Here is a 26630-nt window from a genome sequence, read left to right on the forward strand (position 1 = left end):
AACAATGCAGGACTTCATCCACAAATGCAGGCCAATCTCTAGAAATTGCAAACAAACCCACCCAGGGACCTTGGTGTTTAAGAGTTCTGAAACAAAGTCATCCTCAAATTAGAAAGTAAGAAAAAGTTTGCTAGTTCCTGAAGTCACTGTAGTAACTTAAAAATACATTTTAAGGGCTGGGGATACAGCTCAGTTGATAGAGTGCTTGTCTCGCATACACAAGGCCCTGGGTTCAATCCCCAGCACCAAAAAAAAAAAAAAAAAAAAAAAAAATTGAATTCACAGCTGGGCGTGGTGGTGTATACCTGTAATTCCAGCAGCTGGGGAGGCTGAGACAGAAAGATCACAAATTCCAGGCGAGCCTCAGCAACTCAGACCCTAAACTTAGCAAGATCCTGTCTCAAAATAAACAATAAAAAGGGTTGAGGCTGTAGCTAAGTAGTAAAATGCCCTGTGGTAAGTCTCCAGTACCAAAAAGAAGGAAGGAAAAAAAAAAAGGAAGAAAAAAATTTATGTACTTTCCCCTTCAAAACGTGGTGTTTTCTCCTGGGGCTGGGGTTGTGGCTCAGTAGCAGAGCACTCACCCAGCATGTTCGAGGCCCTGGGTTCAATCCTTAGCATCTCATAAAAATAAGTAAGTCAAATAAAGGTATTATGTCAAACTACAACTAAAAAAATTTTTTTAAAAAATGGTGTTTTCTCAGCAACTCAGGAGGATGAGTCAGGAGGAGCATAAGTTTGAAGCCAGCCTCAACAATTTAGGGAGACCGTATCTCAAAATAAAAAAATAAAAAGTGTTTGATTTATAGTTCAGTGGTAAAGCAGCCCTGGGTCCAATCCCCAGTACCAGAAAGTTAAAAAAAAAAAAACGAGTTTAAAAAAGAAAAAGTGAGGTTTAATTCCCCTCTCATTGAGTATACATATGTTGAATCTCAAGACTGCTCTAGCAGAGTGTAGCCAAAGTGTTGGGATATGATATCTGAGATTAGGAGTTTAGAATCTAGTGGCCTCCTCCGGCTCTCTCTTGGATCACTACTTCTGTGGGAACATCAGCCGCCATGTTGTTAAGAATGCTCAAGTAGCTCCACGATGGGGGCTCAATGGCAAGGAACTGAGAACTCCAGCCACAGTCACCCTGCAAGTGGATCCTGCAGCTAAAAGCCTTCAGAGGGCTGCCACCCTGGCCAACATTTGACTGTGTCCTCATGACAGACCCTAGGCCAGTAGGGACTAGGCCCCAAACTCCTGATCCTGGGGAATTGAAGACGATTAGTGTTTGCTGTTTGAAGCCATTAGATGTCATACTGGGGTGGTTTGGTACACAGCCCACACCTAACACACCAACCTCACCATTTACCTCCCAGAATTCTTGAAAAGCCCTGTTCCAGACCCTGTGCCACCCAAAACGTCGCAGCATAGACACACTCCAGCCTACAGTAAAGTGTTTGCCGTTGGGTTTTGTTTGGCTGGTTGTGTGTACACAGTGTATACAAGGTGAGTTGTACAGAAGCCCAAGAAAGAGCAAGAGACTAGGGATGGTGGGGGAGGGGAGGGAGGCCAGGACAGAGAGGGCAGAGGAAGGGAAGAGGGACCCATTAAAAAATAGAACCACATCCAGAAGACAATGGGAGGGGGCTGTGGGTGGGGGACAGACACAGACAAATTGCTGTAGAAAAGGAGTGGGAGGGGTAGAGGGTGGGGACATTCTCCCCCCCCCCCACCTCCCCAGCCCCACCCTGCCCCAGGTATGTACAATAAATAAGATTAAAAATAATTAACAAGATGCGTTTTCCCCCTCCCACCCGTCGCTGAATGCCCTGGGGAGGGATGGCCTTTAGCAAAGATCTTGGCCTATATGGGGGGCTTGGGAGGGAGGGGTTCCCCCAGCTCTCTGAAGCCACCCCGCCCCCCCTCAACCATACATAGACTTTTCCTATACATTATGTACAAGGTGGAGGGGGCAGGGCTATGGCCATGGAGGCAGGGGATTGGGACAGGGGGGAGGGAAACCGTTACTAAATAGACATTTATACATATATATAAATAATTTCTCTGTACACCGAACAGTGGGAGGAATGGGGAGGGAGTAGAGTGGGCTCGGGAGAGGGGGTAGTCAAACTCTGAACCCTGCCCGGGGGGAGGGGGGGGGCAGCATGGACACACCCTGACCAGCGACCCCCCCAATCCTGGCAGCAACGGAGCCCAGGGGTTAGCTCCTGAGGACACAGTTCTGTCCCAATTCTCGGTTCATGGAGGAGGTGCCCCCCAAGTGGGGTGGGGTCACCCGCAGCGGCTGTGGGCCTGTGCTTGGGCCAGCAGATCACTGAAGGAGTCAAAGAGCTGCTCCAGCCATGGCTGGTTCCGCATGCACTGCTGGACCACCTCCTCCTGGCCCAGGTCCTCTGCGCCGCCCTCGATGGCCAGGGTCTGCAGGGGGTTAAACACGAAGCTGGGAGGGAGGGGCTGGGGTCTCAGTATCAGTGTTCTAAAGAGGAGGGGCTGGCAGCTGGAATCTTAAGCCCAAGACACATGGGACTTGGGGACTCAGGTCCTGTGGGTCTGAGTGAGGAGGGCTGGGGTCTGGCCTCCTGGGTCCAGAGAGGAGGTCACGAATGTGGGACTCCCAGGGTGACAGGTGCTGTGGGGAAGAGGCTCACCTGGTCTCGGCAGCGCAGGAAGGTGTGGTATTTATAGTGGTGGAGTGAATGGTAGAGTGTGTAGTATCCCGATTTCTCCAGTTCAACCTTGAACTCCTGGATGGAGGGGTAGAGAAGCCTCAGACCCTCTGGTCTGCTCTGCACTGGCTCCCCACCCACCCAGCCCCCTTCCAGCCTGATTCCCCACCTGGGCTCGGACCACACTCCTCTTGAGCTTGCTGAGCGTTTTGCGGTTGTAGGGTTCCCCAGCAGGCCGCAGTCGCACCGCCCCTTCCTCGGGGGAGCCCTCCCCACTCTGCTCTACTTGCAGCTGTGGGAACGTGTGCAGGGCATCCTGTGGGAAGCCAAGGGGGTCAGTGGGCCACCTCTCTAGCTCTACATACCCAACCCAACACCCAGGTCTCAGATCCCCAGTCATTCAATGCCTCAGTTTCCCCTAGACTATAGACTGAAAGACACATGCCAGGGTCTGGGTCTCTTCAAAGGACAGAAATGCCTGGGCCTGTCCAGTGACGCTCACACTGTGATTTCTGGCCCAGCCCAGATATTCAGAGGTACCAAGTTCTACCCAGAATTCTTAGCAACAGCTTTACCATCTATTCTAGGATTCTCCGAACCAGACCAATATCCTACCCAGAAGCATCAGAGGCAAACTAAGATCAAATCCAAGGATTCTCAAGGTCACCCTAATGTTTCACCCCGATTTCCCATCACCAGCCTACAACTATCCCTGAGTTCTCTGGAGTTTTAAACTGATTCTGAATTTGGTGTAGGAGCCAGGCATGGTGGCTTAGACAAGAAGATGACAAGTTTGAGCAAGACCCTATCTCAATTTTTTTTTTTCTTTTGTTACTGGGGACTGAACCCAGGGGCACTTAACCACTGAGCCACATCCCTAGCCTTTTTTATTTTTTATTTTGAGATAGGATCTTACTAAGTTGCTCATGGCCTAAGTTGCGGAGGCTGGCTTTAAACTCAACATTCTCCTGACTCAGCCTCCTGAGTTGCTGGGATTATAGACATGTGCCACTGCACCTGGCTGAATCCCCGAATTCTAAAACTAGGCTAACGTTCCACCCCATCATTCTCAGACCTATCCTAATACTCTGTATAGACAGATGCCAACTTGTGATGCTTGGACTTATGATCTCTTTCACATTACAGTGGTATGAAAACAATAGACACTCAGTAGAAACTCAACTCTGGATCTGCATTTGGATGCTTTCCCAGGGTAGCATTATGTGGTCTGATCCTTTCTAGAGATGCTAGGCAGGGATGGTGAGCCGCAGCTCTCAGACAGTCACTACAACTGTGACATGAAACAGCCGAAACCACACAGCTTGCTGTGTTGCTCAGCTGGGAGTTCAGAAGGTGAGGTAATTAAATTCATTTTCGACTTACAAGATTTCCAATTTAAGCTAGGTTTATTGGGATGCAGCTATAGCATGAGCCAAGCATAACACACCACCCAGAATCCTCACTACCAGAGTAACAGTGAACCTTAAAATTCATAGTCTAGACTAACATCCTACAAAATTGTCAAAATCTAATTCTCCAAGCTACCTAACACTCATCTGAGAATTTTCAAACCCAGCACTGATAATTTAGCGTATAAAACTATTATTATTATTATTATTATTATTATTACCAGGAATTGAACCCAAGGGTGCTTAACTACTGAGCCATATCCCCTATCCTCTTTTATTATTTAGAGACAAGGTCTCGCTGAGTTGCCTGGGGCCTAAGTTGCTGAGGCTAGCTTTGAACTCATGGACCTCCTGCCTCAGCCTCCTGAGCCACTGGGATTTACCATATAAAATTCTTAATATACTCATTCCTAAATTCACAGTCATCCTAATGTACCATCCAGAATCCTGAGCAAAATGAACATCCTACCCACAAATCTCAGGACCAGACCAACTCTTTACCCCATTTTCTGAGTCAGACTAACATCCCATTGTATATCTCCAAGTCAGCCTAACATTCCACTCCAGAATTCTCAGAGTCACACAGACACTGTCCCAGTATTTTTAAAGCCAGATTAACATTCTATCCCAGAACTCCGGAGTCAACCTAATATTCTTAGTGCCAGACTAACACCCCACCCGGAATCCTCAGAGAGGGACTAACCCTGGATCTGGGCGTTCTCAGAGCTGCCCTAATGCACCTGAGGCCACTCCGGAAGGGAAATTACACAGATGACCGCACAGTGAAGCCTAGAGTTCTGAGCGCCTGCATGATGGTTACAGAGAAGCCCAGGGATCAGCTGCTCTAGCGCCAGCCTCGGGTGCAGGCCTTGTTTCTGAGTTCGTCCTCCCTTACTGTGCTCTGCTGAGATTCCCAGCCCCGCACCCTCCAAGGCCTCCAGCCCACCTCTATCCGGCCTCCAGGCCTGCTTGGAATCCAGGTACCTCTTCTGATAGCCCTGCCCTCAGCTTTTCTCCCAGCTAAGCCCAGGGAAGAGATTCCCTTCTAATAGTCCCCCCACAGGTCTCCTCCATGCCTGCCCCCTGGGCTGCAAATCCCCCCTACGTGGGGCCCTAAGCACCTGCAGGGCGGGGCTCAGTGACAGCCGCTTCAGGACTTTTTTCTTGTGCTCATTCAGGAGGCCATCGATCTTCCGCATGGGTGGCAGGTACAGCTCGTCTGTAAGATGAGGTGGTGTCAAGAGAGCCACAGCCCAAGGCAAAGGGGCTGGGGTCCCCAGATTGCCTCCTCCCTCAGATAGGAGTCCAGGCCTCAGCCCTCCTCCGTCAGACCCAGCTCACCATGCGTGTCTTCCAGGGCCTGGATCATGTCCGGGTCGAGGGCTGTGCTCACCAACATCTCCACGTAGCTCCGGTACATCTCGCGCATCGCCCGAGTCTTCAGTAGACGCCCCGGTATAGCCCGCTCTGGGGGAAAAATGGGATGTAGGCTCACTAGTCCACCTTTGCCTGATGCCATCTGTGTGGCAAATACTACTCTCAACACTGAGGATCAGGAGAGCAATCCAAGTCTGCTGGCGGAATCAGAGGCACCACGAGGAGCTCGGAGGAGCTTTACACCCCGCCTGGGTAGGGCAGCAAGGCTTCATCGTCACATGAGTGTTGAAGGGATTTTTCTGTTATTTTGGTTTTTTGGTACTGGGGAATGAACCCAGGGGTGCTTTACCACTGCACTACATCCCTAGTCCTTTTATTTTAAGCCAGGGTCTTGCTAAGTTGAAGAGATTGGCCTCGCACTTGCAGTCCTCCTGCCTCAGCCTCTTGAGTTGCTGAGATTACAGGTGTAAGCCACCATGCCCGCCCAAGAGCTGAGTCTTGAGGGACAAGCAAAAGCATTTTCGGTGTGGCTTCAATTAGGCCTAAAGAAACAGCAAAGCTGGTTTCTAAAACAGTGAATCGAGTCAGAGAGCTCACATCGTAAGGCCCAAGACTGAGGGAGGCAACAGGTGTGGAGCCTGCACAGGTGAGTGCAGGCCACACCACAGTTCTCCAACATGAGGCAGAAAGGGCAAGGGCTTCTTCTGGTAGGTACTAGGGAGCCACAGAGACCTGTGAGCAGAGGAGGGATAGCAATACATATAGAAAATCCCCTCTGATGGGACTGGGTTTGTGACTCAATAGTAGAGCACTCATCTAGCACGTGCAAGATGCTGGGTTTGATCCTCAGCACCACTTAAAAATAAATAAAATAAGGTATTGTGTAAAAAAAAAAATTTAAAAAAGAAAGAAAGAAAATCCCGTCTGAGGCCCCATGGGGACTGAAGCTGCAATCTAGCCCAGTAGACCACACAAAAGGACAGTGGTCAAGCTGGACTGTGGGGACAGGATTCAGAGATCAAGCTGGCATCGAGGCCAGGGTGGGAGATGAGGCTAAACTGGGCTGGGGCTTCGGGAATGAATGGAGATTAGGGTCAGTCACAGCAAAAGGAGCGGGCTGCAGACTGTCCAACTGTGAGGGTGAGCAGTGATTAAGAGGTGAAGATGGCTTCCAGAATGATCTAGCCTTGTGACTGCGACTGCGTAGCTTGGCTGTCCCTACCACAGGGAAACCAGGACAAGGAACTCAGAGGACCTAAGGGTTTTGGGGAGGTCTGTAGGGGTTGCCAAGGGGAAAAAACAGGGCTTGAGCTTAATGCAAAGTTGTGGGAACGGTCAAGTCAGAGATATTCAATAAGAACCAAGGGGATTGACACAGTGTATGAATCGGATCGATGGACCTGCTTTTTAAAGAAAAGACAGAATGAAGTAGGGCACCGTGGTGCACGCCTGTAATGCCAGCAACCTGGGAGGCTGAGGCAGAAGGATCCCAAGTTTGAGGCCATCATCAGCAACTTAGTGAGATCCTCAGCAATTGAGCAAGAAACTTGTCTGGAAATTTCAAAAATGGGAATGCAGTGTGGTGGTAAAGTCAATTTCCAACATATCCCCCTCACAAATTAAAAAATAGAAAAGAAAATTTAGAGTCAAGAGAAGGAAAGACCACTGATTTCTTAGTGGAACAGTCTACCAAGCTAAGAAACTACATCTCCCAGGCTCCCTCTGGCAGCTTCATGTGGTCACATGACCCCGCTCTTGCCAATAGGATGTGAAATGACAGTGCTAGCTACACCCAGACCTGGCAGTTGTTTAAAAGGCCAAGCCATTCCCATGCCCTAGTGCCCCTTCCTACTGGCAGGACTTCACTTGCAGGACTGCTGGGCCACCTCTGATCATGGGTTTGAGGCAAGTACAGGCAGAAGGAAACCAGGAGAACAAACTCAGAGAATCTAAGGGTTTGGGGGAGGTTTGGGGCTGCCACGGGGAAAAATCAGGGCTTGAGCTTAATGCAAAGTTGTGGGAAAGGGCCAAACAACCTTGAGAAGGAGGTTTTTATTTTCCATGAATCTTCTGCTGTATCAGGGCTTTCGTGGAAGGGAATTCTACGTCTCTTTACTCAACCTGCTGTATTTCTAGCCTCTGTTGATAACAACTACCTCTGCAGTACATCTAACAGTGTGTGGCCTTGGGTAAGTCATGTAACCTCTCAGTGCTTCAATATCCTCAGCTTTAAAATGAATTATTGGGGCTGGGGATGTGGCTCAAGCGGTAGCGCGCTCGCCTTGCATGCGTGCGGCCCGGGTTCGATCCTCAGCACCACATACAAACAAAGATGTTGTGTCTGCTGAGAACTAAATAAATAAATAAATAAAATCTTTTAAAAAAAAAAAAAAAATAAAATAAAATGAATTATTTTTCCCCCAGTACTGGGGACTGAACACAAGGGCACTCTACCACTGAGCTAGAGCCCCAGCCCTTTTTATTTTTGAGATTAGGTCTCATTAAGTTGCTGAAGCTGACCTGGAACTTGCAATCCTTCTATCTCAGCCTCACAAGCAGTAAAATGAAGATAATTAGAAAGTACCTATCTCAACAGGTTTTATGTAAAGATAAAAAATAAAGCCGACCTGTAAACGCTCCAGGGGAACCCTGAGTGCACTGAGCATTCAGTACCACTAAGCTGTTACTTTTACTTTACGTATATACATACGTACACCTCCCCCCCCCCCATGTTAGTACGGTTGTCGCTTCTGTCATCGTGAACCAGACTTCTAAGCCCTAGGAGCACAGTGGTGCACCAGGCAGACAGGGGGCTCCCATCAGGTGCCTCCTCTGGGCAAGCATTCTTCTTCAAGCTCTATTGATTAACCCATTTTATAGGCAAGATCACCAAGGCACAAAGAGGTTATGCCCCTTCCTTAGGGTCACCCAGTGAGTCACAGGAAACACCATCATCTCTGAGCCCCAGGACAGAGGCTGGTCCCATGTCCTCCTCAGCCCCGGGGATCTGCCTACACTGAGCCAAAGGAGCACTTCTGTGTCAAGGAACCCAGCCTGGGGCACTGCCATCTGCATGCAACTCGGGTAGGACCCAATCCAGGCTGCGTGCACCCTTTTGGTGCCTCACATTCCTCGTCTGCATTGGGGCCCACAGCATCCACCTCTCAGGGCAGCTGTCAATGGGAAGCAGGTAACGTGAGGCATGTTCTCAGAGAACAGCCGCTCACGCAGCTGGGAGGCACGGGGTGTTGGCTTTTGCCTCATCTGTGGTTTATTACTGTTCCCGTCTTGCTGAGGCTACCTGGAGGCCTCTGGTCAGCACTCAGCCCTGCCTCCTTCTGAAGGCCTGAGGCCCTTGCCCGCACCACTCCCTGGGCCTGCAGCCGCTGGGGGCCTCACCGTCCTCGCTAGGAGCTCCCGGGGATGACTCCGAGTCAGAGGAGCTGCCTGGTGGGCCCCCACCCGCCGAGGCGTTGCCCACGGCCTCCTTCAGCCACTTCTTCCTCTTCTTAGGGGGTGGCTCGGCCTTCACCTTGGTGGGCCGTGCCTTGGGCAGCCGGGAGGTGGTAGGCTGTCCTGTGGCGAGGCTCCGCTCTGGCCGTGCCTGTCGCCCACCGGTGGCCCGCTCGCCTCGTGATGGCCGCTCCCCTCGTGTCACCCTCTCCTTCTCCTTCTCCTTCTCTTTCTCCTTCTCCACAGGTCGTGGTGGGGACGGCTTCTCAGGGGCGGGGGACTCGGGCACAGCTGACTCAGGCATCTGCTCTGGGGGCTTCTCAGATGTCGTCTTCTCAGGGGTCTCAGGTTTGGGAGGTGGTGCTGGGGTCTTGGGCGGAGGTGCAGAGCTGCCCGTTGCCGATGCAGGGCCCTTGGCCTGCCCGGAGCGCCTGGAAGAGTTCAGAGAAGGACTACAGTCAGCAGCCCCCAAGAAACCCCAATTCTCCTTGGAAATCCCCACCTGGACCACGGCTCTCCAAATGCCACCTCCCCTCAAGCTGGGTCTCTGACCCCTCTCTGCCTGTCTCCCTATATGGCTCTCCATACCCCACTCCCTGGATCTGTCTCCTCCCTCTGTCTCCACCCCCTGTCCCTATTTCCCTCTCTCAAATGCCCAATCTCTAGGCACATGGGAGCTGCCTGCCACCTGCCTCTGTTCCCCACTGTAAGTACCTGACTGGCACCGGGGGCCGGTGCCAGGGTTTCCGAGCACACACCCTCACGTAATCCTTCTTGTTGACATTTTCCAGAAACTTTACATAGAGGCGCTGGTACCGGTTTTTCGCATCACCAAAGTACCCCAAATACTAAGGAGGGAAAGAGGCACATGACAAAGTCTGTCTACACTAGCAGGGCAGCCACCACCCAGGCTCCCTCCCTGCCCAGGGACACCAAGGCAGCCAGCTGTCTGCAGCCTGCCGGGAGTTGAAGACTTCCTTGCAGATGCACCTCAGAGCCAGGTTGGGTCAGAGTCGAGCATGAGGGGGATTTTGGTAACAGGCATTCCCCTGGAGCCCCCAAGTCCTTATTCCTCTCTGCAGGCTTACATTGCTGGTAGCACAAAACTGCCTCTGGCCGTCCTTGATCTCGGGAGTGAATTTCTGCAGAAGCGCCTTCTGGACTCTCCAGATGGGTGGGGGCTCACGCCCTGTCTGCAGTGCCAGCTGAAAGGGAGGGGAGACAGGCAAGGTCAGCCCCTGCTCCCATACCTCTTGTTCCCATCCATGCCCCCTGGCCTCCCTCACTATCCCCTTAAAGAAAAGTAGAGTCCTCAAGCACAAACCACCTACTGACAAGTAGCCCTTGGCCCCACGAGGCCCCCAGCCCTGGGCTGCACTCAAATCTGGCCCTGATTTCCCACTGCCCAGCTGATAATTCCTGATCAGGCTGTTTATTCTTTTGCCAAAGGTCTTGAGTTATTCTAGCTTTCCGGTATGAGAGTACAAAGCTTCCTGTGTGACTTAAAGTACTGACAAGCCCTGAGCATCCACCCACCATTGGACAGACACAAACCCTAGCTGGTAACAGGGTTTCAGCAATGAATGAGACCCACTGTCATGAACTGAATCCTCATGTCCCCCCAAATTCACACACGGATACCTCATCACCACTGTGGTGGTGTGAGGGTTTGGGGCCTTGGGAAGCAGCTTTGCTCCTTTCTACTATGTGAGGACACAGCAAGGAACCAAGAAGCCACCACACCAAAGATGCTGGCACCTTGACCTCAGACTTCCAGCATCCAGAACTGTGAGAAATCAATTTGTAGTTTATAAGCCATCCAGTCTAGGGCATTTTGGTACAGTAGCCTGAAGGGACTAAGATACCAACAAAGCCTTCTGTGGGTCCTTCACTGACACAGAGACAAGCAAATTAACAAAACAGGGTGGTCTGCGGATTATGCCAAGAAAAAACAGGTGACAAGTTACTGAGCCCACTTCATCCACCCATCCACAACAGGGAGAACACAGGAATAGAAGGGCTCCCCTTCTGTCCTGCCTGTTCTCTGCCCCACACAAACACTCAGACCCCCTGCCCAGTGCCAAAGGATGTGGGTCAGGCTAAGCATCTGACCCTGGGCATCCAAGGGAACAGTAGAGGAGGCACATGCAGTAAAATGTGCTAATGCCGATTTCCCCAACACGGCAGACCCTGGAGGAAGGGCCTCAGATTAATCTGAATCCAAGAATGTTCCCTGGAAGAGGTGACGCCTATGAGAGTCCCTGGAAGGAACATGTCTCCTGCAAGGGCTTGGTCTAGAAAAAAACGACTAATAATACAAGTAAGAATAAGAACAGAGCAGGAAATGTACCCTGGGCATTATGACAACCCAGCAATGAATGAAGGGCAATCTCTACATGCAAAGAATCCAAGTCAAGTGATCAACAAAATTCAGATGATACTACAATTGATTAGTCATGGCTGCCTTGAGCTTCGCATTCACCAGCAGCAAGTGCTAGGATCCATTAGTGATGTCTGCCATGGGCACCAGCTCCAGTGTGGGGTCCTGAATGCCAGATAATGGCTATCTATGCTTAGTTTTGGGCAATTTGCTTTCACACTCTCAATTCTCAATTTTTTTGACTCTTGGATCATTAGCCAGGAGTGCAAAGAAGGGTTTATGAAGACAGAAAGAGAGAGAAAGATTGATTGAACAATACTAGTGATTCAAATTAAATACATACACACACACACATACACGAAAAGTAAAACAACGGTGGTGCAACTAATAATCTGATGATAGGAGGTTCAGAAAGGCTGGCATCTCATACAGGGCTGAGGCCAAAGAGACAGGAATACAGGCACCCTAACCAAATCCTTTATTCCAAAATACCACAGGGTTCCTATTCCTCCCTTTCAGTGACCTCAGGGGCCAGGTCAGAGGCTCAAAGATGAAGAACTGCATCCTGTCTTGCTGGAAAGCTGTGTAGGGCCCCCAAATGCAGATCCCTTAGCCTGGCAAAAGAGTTTACCTCAGTGTCTTCTCCCTTCTCCTGCACCCTGCCCAACAGGCTATCCCAACCCTTTAAAGCTCAGCAGATAAGTCCCAGACTTAAGTATCATATTCATGATACTTCCTGTTCTAGTTCTCAAGAATCTTCTAGGAAGTCATCAGAGCTAGGGGGAATACCTCCTGTTCAGGCTCCACCCTCTCCCTATCTGCATCCTCTGAGAAATCTGCTGACTAGCTGAGGTGGGTCCCCTCAGTTCACCACAGTGGACAAGGCTCTGTCTTTCCCCACATTGCTCTTCCTCCCAGGACCCCACCTGGCCATCACACCATACCCTGGCATCATCTTTGCCCATTCCCCAATCAAGGCCAGTCAGTACCAAGCCCCTCCCTTCCAGTCTCTCATCATGTCAATCATAACACTGGCCACACCCACTTTCAGTCACTAGGGAAGCTGCCCTGTCCACAACCCTACACAATGGAAGCCACAGCTGATTGGGGATCTGACCAGGGGCAGTCAACAGATGGGCAGATCACTAACCCTATCCTGGCCCCAAATACTGAGCAGGACCAATCAGATTCTTTCTTGAGAATCTGAGCTATGATAAATTAAGCCAGGATTATATGTGACTGAGCTAAAAGCACCCATTTCTTTTTCTTTTTTTTTTTTGTGGTGTTGGGGATCAAACCCAGGGCTTCGTACATGCAAAGCAAGCACTCTACCAACTGAGCTATATCCCCAGCCCCTCCAGACACCCTATTAAAAAGAAAGCTTAGCTGGTCTGGTGGTATGCCTGTAGTCCCAGCTACTCTGGAGGCTGAAGCAGGAGGACTGCTTGAACCCTGGGGTTTGAGGCTACCCTGGGCAACACAGTCAGACCCGTCTTGAAGGGGGGAAAAAAAAAGCTACAACATCCCATCAACAGGGAAGTCAATCACAGGAATTACAGGACACAGCTATGGACAGATGGCCATCTCAGCCTGGACACCTCTCCAGTCACCTCTCTACCTCCCTGCTGTCCAGGGGCACTAGCAGCAGAAGCTAAGGCCTTCAACAACGACCATCAATCTAAACACAATACCCTGAGTCCTACAGGATCCGGCCCCTTCGCAGACTCAGCACTCACGGTCCAGCCGCTTGACGCTTGCACATCACAAACATGCCATGCTTCCCAATAGCACAGGGACTTTGCACAGGTTACTTGCTACCTCTAGGATGGCTCACACCCTTCTCCACTTTACATCCTTGGAGTATTGCATTCTGCTTCATCTTCAAAACATTCCCAAGCACTGGGAATTAACATCATTCCCATTCTACAGAAGAGACACTGACGTAGAGCCGACTCGCCTACTGCCTTTCAACAGCCCCGCCCCCTACACAGCTTTTCAGCCCTGGAAAAAATGATGATGTTCTACAAGCATGAAATGGACCCAGTACACAAAAAAAGAAAGTAAATCAACTTAGCTATTTTATTGAATGATTGATTGATAGATACTGGAGATTGAATCTAGAAGTGCTTAAGCACTGAGCCACACCCCCAGCCCGATTTTGTATTTTATTTAGAGATAGGGTCTCACCGAGTTGCTTAGCTGAGGCTGGCTTTGAACTTGTGATCTTCCTGCCTCAGCCTCCCAAGAGTTGCTGAGATTACAGGCTTGTGCCACCACACCCAGCTTATTTTTGCCTTAATACCTCACTTAATCATATTAAAATGTCATTAATCAAGTTGCTGGGGTCTGAGGACATTGCTCAGTGGTAGAGCACTTGTCAAACACGCACAAGGTCCTGAGTTCCATTCCCAATACCACCCCTCCCCCAAAAGTTTCTGTATCAATTACAGGTTGAAATGATATTTTAGATATTTAGGTTCAGTAAAATATATTCCTGTGGCTAATTTTGACTGTTTTTATTTTTTTGTAAGTGTGGGGATAAGAAAATTTAAAATCACATACACAGTTCTCAAGATTCTTCTCTTGGGTTGTTGTTCTGAAACAAGCTTTGTTTTCGTGTTTTGGTGGTACTGGGGAACTGCAGCCAGAGTCCAGGAGAGCTCTCTCACCACGGAGCTATTCAGAGTGGTTTGTACTATTTTAAAGGACTCTAAAAACCACCACCAACAGCCACAGCAGAGAGTCACAAAGAAGAACGTCACAGAGGCCATCGCAAAGGCTGTATGTGGCCTGAGAAGCCTGCCATGTCATCTGGCCCTTCACAGGAAACACTTGCCAAGCCCCACTCAGGCCTGCCCAGGGTCCCCAAGGGGAGTAACAGCAAACATTCAAACACCTTGGCAGGTCACCCACTGTCGGAGAACGGCAAGCCCTGATCCTCTGGTCCCTAAAAAGTCTGAGAGAGGTGCTGACATGATTGGCCATGATGAGGAAACTGAGGCTCAGGAAGATGGACAGGAGCCCAGCTGGGAAGTGGCTGAGATTCTTTTAAGTCAGGTCAACAGCAAAGTTGGGATCCTAAACACCCTGCCAGCTGGCCCTGTCTCCAGGGCCAGGCATGAACCCGGGTGCCTGCCACAGGGCTCAGGCTTGTGGCTCTGTGCCCCCCACCACAATGCACACTCCAGTTGTATTTTAAGCATCTGAGTCCTCGCCTGGCCCCTTCCCCTGCTCCACACCAGCTGGGAAGTGGTGTCAGATGGCCCTGGCCCCAATCCCATGGAGGCACCTGCCAGTGGAGAGACTCCCACTGTGTGTTGGTGAGCTTCCTCATCTGTGAAATGGGGATGGTGTGAGCCTCACCCCAGGGTCACACTCATCTGGCCCAGGGCCAGCTCTGACACCCCCCTGGCCACTGTTACCACCTTTTGACCAGAACAGACCAGGTGCACAGCTGGGGCTGAGTGCGGGGGCTCCTGGGCTGGCAAGGCTGGGTGTGGATCTCCAGCTGCAAAATCCACCTGGGAAGCTACTTTGTCTCTCTGAACCTCGGCTGCCTTTCCTATAAAATGGGAATAGTAACCCTTAGTAGGAAGGACTTGACCTGTCTGATCTTCAATTTCCTCCTCTGAAAATATGAGGATAACAGTCTCTATAAGGAAGAACAATTAAAAAAGAAAGATAAAACATGGTCCAGTGCAGCAGCGCACAGCGGGAATCTCAGGGACTCAGGAGGCTGAGGCAGGAGGATCGGGAGTTCAAAGCTGGCCTCGGAAACTTAGCAAGACCCTCAGCAATACAGCGGGACCATGTCTCTAATAAAATACAAAAAAGCGCTGGAGATGTGGCTCAGTGGTTTAGCGCCCCTGGCTTCCATCCCTAGCACCAAAAAAAAATAAAAAGTAAAAGAGTTGGTGGCTTTCCTATGGCTGCTGCTTGTTTCAAGTCTTCCTCACCTGTCTGTCAGTCTCAGAAACTGTGATAACAAATTGAGATAATATACACAGAGCACTAAGTACGAGCCTGGGGACATGGGAAGATGGGCCAAGGAGGGACGCCTGAGACTGGAGGCGTAGAGAATGTTCTGGTAGTGGGGTCACGGGCACTCCTTAAAGCATTTTCCTTTATAACTTGTACATCTCTTACAAATGTGTCAAAATTATGCTGGAGATAGAATACAGATGGAAGGATATGATCCCTGGGACTGACAGGGTGGGAGTTGGGGGCAGAAAGCAGAGTGGAAATGGGACAGGCCAGAAGGTGATGCTGGAAGCGAGTACTTTTCCCTCAATAAAACAGATCAACAATAATATAGAATAAAAATAGCTTCAGGGCTGGGGTTGGGGCTCTGTGGTAGAGCACTTGCCTAACACGCCTGAGGCCCTGGGTTCAATTCTCAGCACTGCATATAAATAAATGAATAAAATAAGTTGAACATCTAAAAAAAAATAGGTTCAGCTCACCTCACAAAACACTCACGAAGAAAATGCAGTAATAGTTCTTATTCTTATAATTACTTCACACCATAATCTTTCCATCTGTGTTTGGGAAGAACCAACACCCAAACTCAATTCAACAAAACAACACGTCAAGGACCAAACACTGATGCTGCTCCATTGAGGATACACACTCAATGACGGTGACTGATGAGGAGAATGGCCTTGTTCTTTGGTGCCACCATAAGGGTGACGGCAGCCCACTGACCTACTGAGCTAGGGTTCCTTCTCATGCCCTGTGCAAAGCAAGCACTACGTTGGCCTCAACATCACCACCCTCATCTGGCACCTATCATGTAAATCCTCGGATCCAACTCTACATGCCCACAAACCATACACAGCAAAGTCTGCAACCTTTTCGGTAACAATGCAAAAAGAAAATATTTTTTGGCTTTGCGGACCAGCTCTACGCTGCCACTATACGGGGAAAACAGCCAGAGATGACATGTCAGTGACCAGACGTGAGCGTGTGCCAATAAAACTTTATTTGTAAAAACAGGCAGCAGGCTGGATTAGGCCCCCAGGTAGCCAACCCCTGCTCTAGAGTAACTGGAGTGGCGAAGGGTGGGTCTCCACAAGCACCTCAGATCCCGCCTGGTGCACAGCGCACACTCCAAACCAACAGCTGTTCCTTTGATGGGTCGTGTGTCAGGTGGCTCACATGTGCACAGGAGGGGTGTTTAAGGACAAGAGAAGCATCAGGGACCATGAACAGCATCCTCTCCGCTACTCCTGCTATATTCTAAGGCCCCAAGAGCAGAGCCTTTGCTCCTCTCCGCGCCCCCAGCACCCACTGCACACTGGGGTAAGCATGAGTGATCGTTTTAAATCTTGGTTTTTGGTAACACGTACACATACACTAGTACCCTCTCGGGGGCACCATGGCGCCCCCAGAACATGCTGTCCACCTCTAGGGAGACCAGGAATTTGAGGGGGCCCTGGCAAGTCTGTCTCAGCCATAACTACACCTGCAGTCCCTGAGATGAGGCTGTCACCCAGCGGGTGCTCTGTGAATACTCCAAGTGACCAAATCCGTCAGGCCCAGGTTTGGGGGGCCGGGACTCACCTTGAGTGAAGGGATGTCCTCAGCACGGATGACAAACTCGTCCCGCTCCCTGAAGATGCCCTCCCCACCGCTCTCGCCAGCCTCCTCGTCAGTCTCCCCACACACAGCTGCCGTCTCCTGCTTCTTGGCCAGGTGCAGGGGCCGAGCGTCCGGTGGCTCAGGGTCCTCGGGGGACGGGGCAGCAGGTTCCTCAGGAGGGGCAACTGGTGGGGGAGCAACCGGCGGGGCGGCAACTGGCGGGGCTGGTGGCGGCGGTGGCGAGGGCAGGGCTGGTGGAGGGGGTGGCTGCGTTGGAGGCGGCGAGCTGGCCACAGGGGCCACCAGTGGGGGTGGTGAGGGCAGGGCTGGTGCTGGCGGAGGCGGTGGTGGGGGTGGTGGAGGCTGAGGCTGAGGCTGAGGTGCTGGGGCAGGAGGCGGCGAGGGTGGGGGTTTCTCCTCCAGCAACGGGGGTTCTGGGGGAGAGAAGGACATCAGCTCTGGATGCCATTCACTGTCTCTGAAGCTTCTCTTAAACATTCCTTCATGCACTAATAGCCACACCAGCGGAAGGGGGACCCCTTCCCAGTTCCAGTAGCTACACAGAGCCCTGGAAGTTAGGCTCCCATCCCTACGGCCTGTTTCAGTCCTCAATCACCTGTTGAGTCCTCGAAGCCTTTGTCTGGCTTTTTTTCTTCAATACCAGGGATTGAACCCAGGGCACTTAACCACTTAGCCACATTCCCAGCCCTTTTTGTTATATTTTATTTTGAGACAGGGTCTTGCCGAGTTGCTTAGGGCCTTGCTAAGTTTCTGAGGCTGGCTTTGAACTCAGGATCCTCCTGCCTCAGCCTCCTGAGCCACTGGGATTAAAGGCCTACATCACAATACCCAGGTTTCTCCCCCCCAGTACTGGGGATTGAGTCCAGGGGTGCTCTATCCCAGTCTTTTTTACTTATTTTGAGACAGGCTGGCCTCGGGCTCTGCCATCCTCCTGCCTCAGCCTCCGAGTCATGGGATTACAGGCGTGTGCCACTGTGCCTGGTCCTTCTCTGAAGCCAATCTCTGGGTCTTGTCTTTCACTGGGCCCTTCCCTGTCTTCCCCAGGGTATTCCCCAACCGGGGGACCGACATTGATCTTCCTTCCTGATGCTATTTCTTTGAGCCCCACAGGTGTTTTAACAGTTGCTAACTCTGAGGAGTTTCCAACCCCTAAAACTGCCACTTCTTCGATGCTGTGCCCTCAGCTGTGACCTTCTCAGCCCTTCCAAGGCTCTCCAGACCTTGATATTTTCCCTCTGCTCAGAACTCTCTGGTACTTCCCATGTTCCCCCAGACACTTCTGTTCTGCCTCACCCTCTCATTCTACTCCCCATCTTTCTACAAGCCCCCCGACAAATCTCTGGATTCCCTGACACTCCTGACCCTTCAAGCCCCTTTCATGCCCCCCTCTCATGCCTCTGTTCCCACTAAAGTCCTGTAGTTTCTGTTTATAGCTTACCCCAGACAGAACCCTATACGACACCTACCTGTCTCCAAGTCCCTCTGCTCCACACGCCCTGCTGTCCCTTACTGCACATCACTGCTCTTCAGAGATCCTCTCAAGCCCCATGTTCCCCACTAGCTTCAAAACCTGTCCCCATAATTTATAACCTGCCCTGACCCCAGCCTTCTCCAGGGCCCAGATTGGGACCCATTAGTCCACTTAGCACCTCCAAGCACAATACCACTGCTACGTCCTACACCACCTACAGCGAAACCCCTTAAACCGTCTATAGCCTGAACAACTGTATCTGGTGACCATAATAACCTAGAACACCTGCTCCACCCCCAGACGACCTTCTTGGAGCTCACCAGGTGTGCCATTGCTGTTGGTACTGGGGAGCCCGGGGAGAGGGGGTGGCCCTGGGACTGCAGATGCAGTGGTCAAGGGTGGCCCCTCTGGGGTAGAAGTGTCCTTAGGCCCAGCAAGGGGTGGGTCATCGAGGGCAGAGATGGCTGACGAGATGCTCTCCTGTAGGTCCCGGTTCTTGGCCACAGAGTCTTCCTCATCCGAGGAGAAAGAGGGCAGCGTCTCAAGGTTCCGCTTCAGCTCCTCGTCCAGCCGCTTGCAGGGCGAAGGGCAGCCCAGCCCCAGCCCCTCACTCTCCGCAGCCTCCAGCGCACCCCCCAGCCCGAAGGCGCCAGCAGGTGGCGGGTGTGGCACAGTGGGTGCAGCGGGCGGCTGGGGCTGCAGGCCTCGGGCTGGCACAGAAGGTGGCACACTCTTGGGGGGACTGAGCGGGGGTGTCAGGCCTGCTTGGTACAGTGGCGGGTGGCGCTTGCCTGACTTGAGGAAGTCCAGGAAGGAGGCCATGAAGCCTGACTTCATCTCCGGCTGCTTCTCCTCTACCTCTTTGATCTTGGCCTCGATCTTCTCCCGGGTCAGGCTGGAGTCCAGGCTGTTGTGGTCCACACCAGACATGGCATCGCCTGACGAGGCTCCCAGCCCTTCACCAGCCTTGGGCACAGACAACTTGATCTAGACACGGGGACAGTGGGAAGTCAGAGCCCAGGGGTCCTGGCCCCAGCCCCCTCACCTCAGAACCAGAAATCCAACTTTCCAGACTCAGCCTGCGGCGGGCAAGCACTGAGCCCTGAAGACCCTTCTCAAGCTTGGGACTGCAGTTCTTCCCTCCAAACACTCACTGATCTCTCCTTGCTACCAGCCAGCTCAGGTACCCACATCCTCTTCCCGTAAGAACAGGCTGTAGGATGCTGGACTGCTCATCCTTCACCGTCAAGAACCCAAGCCCCAATCGCCCATTTCTGGTAGACCCCACGTCATTCTTGGATTTCACCACTGCTGCAACACTGGAATCACACTCCTCAGCCTGCCCTATGTCCCCAGTGCCTAGATCAACAACATGACCCCAACCCTTCCCTATCTCTCCGACTCACTCATCCCATCCTCAGCCCCCACAAGACTCAGTTCCCCTCACCTTCAGTGGCTTCAGTGGCTCCAGCCGGGTGCCCCCGCCCTCCTCGGCTTTTCTGCCCCTGCCACGGCCCCTGCCCCGGGGTTTCTTGGCCCCATCACTAGGTGTGGAGGCAGAGGCTGGCCCAGTGGTGGTGGGGACTTCCAGTGGGCGGATCCGGGGCCTTCCCCGGGGCCGGGGAGGACCGTCGCGCTTCGCCTTGGTGGGCTTGCGGCCTCGGCGCCGGGGGCCATCAGGGCCTGGGTTAGGTGGGCAGAAGTCGATGTCACCCAGGGGTGACAGGGCTGGCCGGGAGCGACAGCTGGAAACCAGGTCAGGCAGGCGCCGGGGATTGAGGCGAATGTCCGCAGGCACGTCGGCCTTGTCCTCGTCGGCCTCAAACTCATACTCCTGGGCGTACAGCTTCTTGGGTGTCTGGAAGGGTGGGTCGCGGCGTCGCAGCAGGTGGAAGGAGGACGTCTTGAGCAGCTTCTTTGGCTTGGTTGAGCAGAAGATGGGCGAGGTGAGGCCACCCTTGGGCTCCGAGGCAGGTGGTGGAGGCGGTGGAGGGGGAGGCGGGGGTGGGGGTGGCGCCTGGTGTGGCCCACTCTGGATCAGGCCCAGCGGCTCAGCGTTGACCGTGGAGGGCAGCTCCGGTGGCTTGTTGGGGTCCAGGCCCAGGCCCGGCGTCTCAGGCCCAGCTCCAGATGCCCGACCAGGGCAGTAGGGCCCATAGGGGTCATAGGCAGGGGGGCCTGGAGGTGGGCCAGCTCCAGCCTTGGGATCACCCTCGTCCTCTGGCTGCCCAGCCTTGCCATAGTCATCTGCCGCCCCTCCGCCAAACATCTCCTCCATGGTGGGGAAGAAGCTGCGCTCCTCGTCCTGGAGCAAGGAGTCAGGGAAGCAGATGGAGGTGAGCGGTACGAAGCGTGGGGCCTTGGTGCCTTGTGGGCTGGGGCTTCGGTAGGCACCCGCAGGATCCTTGCCCTCGGAGTTAGGTGGGCCCACGCCGGTGTCACCAGGCCCTGGGGGCAGTGGCTCCAGAGCCCCAAGCAATTCTTGCATGGCACCTGGAGGTTCTAGGCTTTCCTCTGGTCGGAGACGGGGGCTGGGGGCTGCAGGCTCCAGGCCATGGCTGCGGAGGTGGGCCTCGAGCTGGAGGGGCATGGGTGGTGGAGGCGGGGGCGGTGGCGGCTGGGGTGCCCCATCACGGGTGGTTGGCTCAAGAAGGTGGACACCGACTTTGGGGGCGCTAGGAGAGGGGCTAGGGGCATGGCTGAGGACAGAAGGGAGCAACTGTGGTGGAGGTGGAGGCAGCACCAGGGGGAGGTCAGGGCCTCCAGCCTCCAGAAGGAGGCCATGGGGGTTGGGCTGGGCGGGCTGGGCAGTAGGAGGTGGGGGTGGTGGACTTTTCTGCAAGAAGGCCCCCAGCTCCTTGGCACCTGCCCCATAGTGGACAACTGAGGTGGCCAGTCCCTCAGGGGTCTCGCCAGCCCGTTCTGGCCCTTTCTTCTTCTCTTTCAGCCTCCCCAGGCCCAACTCCAGGGCTGCCGTGGCACCTTCATCCAGGCTGGCACTGGTTCGAATAACACTCTGCAAGTGGTACCTCTGGGGGTCTTCCTTGGCCAACTCATAGGGTGTGCCTGGCGTTCCCCCGGCCCCGCCACTACCCCCAAGTCCCTTGGAGGCATCTGCTGCCCCATCCTCGCCCACTAAGCCATCTGCCCCCGAGGTCCGAGGTGGGCTGGGTGCCTGCAGGAGGTGCTGGATAAGGAATTCCTCATCCTCAGTGCGCTCAGCTGGAGGCCCACCAGGGCCTGCCAGCAGCTCAGAGCCATCGCCCTTGCCCTTGTAGCCACCTGCTCCAGCTGCATAGTTACCAGCTCCTGGGGGCGCCAGGAACGGGGCAGAGGCCAAGACTGAGCTCAGGTATTTGCCAGGGGCTCCTGGAGAGCCGACTCCAGGCGGGCGGCCAGTAGCTGGCGGTGACTGAAGAGGACGGATGATGTGGGACGGGCTGGCCTCCCCACCACCTCCCAGGGAGCCGGGTCCCCAGCCACCTCCATGGCCTGAGAGTGCCGGGGAATGGCCAGTACTGTAGCTGAGCGAGGGGCTAGCTGTGGGCAGCCCTTGGGAGTGGGCAGCTGGGCCTGGGTAAGGCTCTCCCTGCACCCCATAGAGCTGCCCCTGCAGCTGATCTGGAGAGTAGCTCTGACATGTGGCTAGACCAGGAGGTGGTGGGCCACCAGGAGGCTGTGGGGGACCTCCTGAGTAGCTGGGTCCTTTGCTCAAGTCCTGTGCTTGACCCCCTCCAAACCCCTGCCCATAGGCCTGTGGTCCCAGGAGCCCTTGGGGCTGACCAGGAGAATAGGCCTGGCCCCCAGCCCCACCTGCCCCAGAGGTCTTCCCCGTGGCATAGGCTGCTGCCGGACCACCCAGGCTCTGACACTTGGGTGTGGCAGTAGAGCGAGGTGGTGGGGGTCTGGTGGCACCCCCAGCAGCTGCTCCATAACCACCTTTGCCTGTCTTATAACCCGGCGACTGAATGATGGGGCGATAACCTCCACCACCACCTCCAGCCCCACCACCCCCAGCTGCCTCAGGGCCCGTGGCCCGACCTGACGTTCCAGCCGTGGCTCCACTGGGACCAGCCTTGCTGGGTTCACCAGAGCCCGGGGAGGGCTCCCCACCGCCCAAGGGGCTGCAGGCCAAGTTAGCCCGGTGGCCCATGGAGGGGTAGCTGCCCCCACAGCTCAGGTAGTGCTGGAGGGCATGGGCTGGTGGCGGAGGCGGTGGGGGCTGGGCACTGGCTGGCCGCTGGTAGTGCTTTATGACGGTGTCCTGGCGGGGCAGGGCCCGCTCAGGGGGTGGTGGGCCTGGGGCAGCACCCGAGAAGTTGTAGAGCTGGGGGGAGGACTGTTCGGCAGCAGCGGCAGCAGCGGAAGAAGAAGCCAGTAGATTGAACTGAGTGGGGAGGTGGCGGGGAGGTGGGGGTGGATCTGGGGGTCCAGGGCGGTAAGGGGGAGTCTGGGCCGGGCCAAGGCCAGCAGGCCCCAGAACGCCGCCTCCTGCCAGGCGCTCAAAGCCCAACGAGGAGGGTACCGTGGGTGCCTGTGAAGGCTTCAGGTGCAGCACATCATGAGGGGACAGGAGCCCATTAGCAGGAGGACTGAATGGGGGGTCCTGGAGGCTGAGGGACGAGGGTACTGGAAAGGGACGGCTGCCGAAGGAAGCTGGGTGCTGGTAGGCAGACAGGGCAGAGGAGGACGGAAAGGTGCTGGAAGCCGGTAGGGCACCCGAGATGAAGAGTTCCGTGGGGCCTGGTGTGTGCATGGCTAGGGATGATGGAGAAGACGGGAGGTCAGAGCAGACCACAAGCTAGCCCCACCCTAACCCTCCAGGGGCAGCACTGCGCTTACCTGTTTGCCAGGAAGGACTACGGAACTGGGAGAGGAGAGAGGAGGCAGAGGGGCCTGGCTGGGGGCCCCGGGACTCCAGGGCGGAAATGAGGTTCATGACGGAGGCGTCGGGCCCTGCTGAGCTTGCATGGTGGAGGCCAGTGTCGAAGAGTCCAGAGAGGCCTGGCCAGGGACAGGAGGGCAGAGTCAGGCAGGTGGGAGGCCAGGCGGGGTCAAAGAAGTCAAATAGCCAAACTAAGTGGTGTTAGGGAAATGGGTGGGGCAAGTCCAAAGAGGACAAAAAGGCAGAATGAAGTTGAGATGGCCAAAGGGAGGGAAAAAGAGAAAGTAAAGGAGGAACAGGTGCAATCCAAGCACGTGCAGAGAGCCCAGATGGGAAGCAATAGTTTTAAAAGAGTAGAAAAAAATCCCAATGTGAAGGAGACCAGGATGAAAGGGCAGAATCCTCAGTAAGGGGGTGCGGGCAGAAGATGTGGGCAATTCGAGTAAGGAAGGAGAGAATACAGACAACAGGAGTCACAGAAAGATCTAAAAAAAAAAAAGTGAAAAAGGGGTTAAGTCAAGGTAGCAGGATCCAGGGAAAAAACAGATGGGGAGGAAGAGCAGGAAGGAGCCCATCAGGAAGGTCAGAGGTCAAAGTGGACGCACAGTCTCTTTGCTGGTACATTTGGGGAAAGGGCGGAGGGGGGAGGCGATATGTCAGGATCAAAGCAAGAAAGCTAATCAGAACCGTGGGAGGCAAGGCCAAAGGGGAATATAAGCAGTGGGCAAAACTAAGTAAAAAGAGGGAGAGCCAAATAATTGGAGGCAATCAGGAAAGAGAATCAGGAAGAATTCAGAGGGCAAGGGAGCTAATGGGATGAACCCTAAGGGAGAGGGTTGGGGTAAGCTAGAGAGAGGCGGAAAAGCCTGGAAGAGAAGGTGGGATTTGGGGGCTGAAAAGACCCGGCCAATTGAGCAAAAGGGGCGGGACCAGAGAGACAGGGCAAACGAATCCGGCGTGAAATTAAGCAGCAACCAGCAGCCTCACACTCAACCAATCAGAGGAGAGCCAGCAAGGGGAGGGCCACGACACAGGGCACGGCCAATTAGGATGGGCGGAACTTTCAGCAGCCAACCAGCTGTCTCCGAGGGAGGGCCAGGCTAAGCCGGGCGGGATGGGGCCGTACCTGCCGGGTGGTGGTTGGTGGCATAGCTTTGCAGTGGGTGGGGGGCCGCATAGGCCTGGCGGTGTAAGATGTCCGTCTCGGGGTGCGAGGTCCTGGAGCTGCCATAGACCAAGCTGAGGAGAAGGGGGAAATGTCAGAACGTCCTCCCAAGCTGCCTTCTGAGAAGGGAGCTCAGGAAATCCCCGGGGAGTTTGGGGGAACCTTCCAGCTGATGAGGGGGTTATCCCAAGGAACCCTGGGCTCTAAAGGAAGAAGACAGGGAAACTGGGCTGCCAATTAAAGACCCACAAAAATGGCCCTCACTCTAGATCCTCAATAAATAAAGCTCAGATAGTCTCACATTTCCACAGGCAGGCACACAGAGACAAACAAGAGAAGAGAGTGCAAGTCGGAGGAAGCTTCCTGAGTTGAAAATATAAAAGGTGTATTCCTTCTATCAAGACCCCCTGCTACACACACATACACACACACACACACAAGTGTGAAGGTAACACAGACAGTGGAGCCAACTGCAGAGGTGCACATGGACAACTTCACTGGAATGGCATAGCCCCTGAACTTCATGGGGTTTTGCAAACCAAGTCGGGAGCGGAGGTAGATTGTTCTCAATAAGGCAGGAGTTGGGGGTGGGGAGGGGACAGGAACGGAGAAAGTACCAGGTACAAGTGTGAACACGAATACCGTCCATCCTCAGGGGTTAAGGTTCAAATGCATGGGCCCATGCAAAGCCAGGTATGTGGGCAAATGGGGAAGAAAAGGTTCAGACGGAGGAGTCACACACGAGAAATTCTGACACACTGGGAAACCCAGGTATGGGGAGGAAGGGTTCGGGACAGGTGAAGAGTGAGGGTACAACACTGAAAAGCAGCAGGAAAGGGAGTGATTCACAGGTGAACACACTGCCAGCCACGCACTCTCAGGACTCATGTTCCCACACACAAACATACACCCGGCAAACACTCTACTGTGCATGCAACGGCCCCCTATCTGCGGCCGAGACTCAAGAAGGCAAACACACTCATGGCCATCAACTAGGATTCTCTGCCTCTGGGGGTGGGGAGTTAAAGGGGGCGTGTCCCAAGTGCCAGACCCCCCCCCTACACACACAGAACCCTAGCTTAAGAAGGGGGCGGGGCCCCATGCCCACTCTGCGCGCGGAATTTCTTGGGGGGAGGGCCCGAGTGGTTCAGCCTCACTCAATCCCGGAACAATAGGACCTAGGAGGGGGTGCGTGACCCCCAGGTCTGCGTTTTAATTCTCCTTTCCTTCCACCTTTGCAAGAGCAGAGCCAGGGGCGCCAGGGGGGGAGGGGTCAGCAAGCTGGGAATCCAAGGATGGGGGGAAGCCCAGGCCTTGCTTCGCCAGTCCCTCCCACCTTCTGAAGGCCTTCCCATCTGAAATTGTTTTGCACCCCTATTTTCCCGCTGCATTTCTCCCTTTGCAAGCCAGAGCTGGCTTTAGCGGAGTTTGCAATTTGCAAACTGGGGCGGCGGCGTTGTTACAAACCGAAGAAGGCCGCTCCCTCGCAAGCCAGAGGGGAGTTTGCAATGCACGCGTCGCCGGGCGGGCCTGGCCGGGCCGGCCCCCACCCCTTGGCCCCTTTCTCCAGGCCACCCTCAGCTCCTTACCTAGCTTTCGCTGACCTCTCGTAACTCCATCCGGCCCCGGCGCCGAGCGGGTCCCCGAAGCCGGCGCTGGGGTAGTTCCTGTCCATGAATTGGCCGCGGTGGAAATTGGGGGGAGGGGGAGGGAGGGGGAAAGGAGGGGGCGCGCGCGCGCTCTCCTCCGCCGCCGCTCCCTCCGCTGCTTTTTTTTTCCCCCTTTTCTCTCGCTCTCTTTTTTTCTTTGCAGCCGCCGAAGGCCCGGGAAGGCCCCGGGCGGGGGAGGGAGGGGGCAGGGACCCAGGGGCGGGCAAGGGAGAGGGTGCAGCCGCTCAGCCAAGAAGGGGGGAAGGGGGGTTCCCCCTGGAGGAGGGAAAGGGGGGGAGGGACCCCGCTGTCTCCGCCTTTGCCCCGGCGCTTGCAAGAGAGAAGAGGGGGAGCACGCTCGGGAGGGGGCGTCCCGGGCGGCCCCAGGGTGGGTGCAGGCGCTGGGTGCTCGCTCTCTCGCCGCCGCCGCCGCCGCCTCCTCCTCCTCTGCGCTCACGGTGCAGCCATCTTTGCACAAGGCGGCTGGGGGAGGGGGGAGGGGAAGGGGGGCGGGCGGCGGGGTGTCTGGCTGCGCTCCGCTTCCTCCCACAATCCCGTGCAAATG

At 54.2% G+C, this 26630-nt stretch overlaps 1 protein-coding gene across 1 annotated transcript; it reads right to left on the reverse strand.

Moving 5' to 3' along the window:
* Positions 1–1439: 1439 nt before the first annotated feature.
* Prr12 (proline rich 12) lies at positions 1440–26542 on the reverse strand. Its single transcript, XM_026406266.2, has 14 exons — positions 26006–26542; positions 24378–24490; positions 23209–23370; positions 19814–23124; positions 18687–19353; positions 16857–17308; positions 10003–10119; positions 9629–9762; positions 8861–9345; positions 5426–5551; positions 5206–5303; positions 2845–2991; positions 2658–2753; positions 1440–2427 (listed from the first exon to the last, which is right to left on the reverse strand). Exons 1-14 carry the CDS (start codon positions 26089–26091, stop codon positions 2281–2283), a joined length of 6141 nt encoding a protein of 2046 aa, XP_026262051.1. The 5' UTR covers positions 26092–26542; the 3' UTR covers positions 1440–2280.
* Positions 26543–26630: the final 88 nt, after the last annotated feature.

Source organism: Urocitellus parryii, chromosome 15 (assembly GCF_045843805.1).
Source record: "Urocitellus parryii isolate mUroPar1 chromosome 15, mUroPar1.hap1, whole genome shotgun sequence".
Lineage (NCBI taxonomy): Eukaryota > Metazoa > Chordata > Mammalia > Rodentia > Sciuridae > Urocitellus > Urocitellus parryii.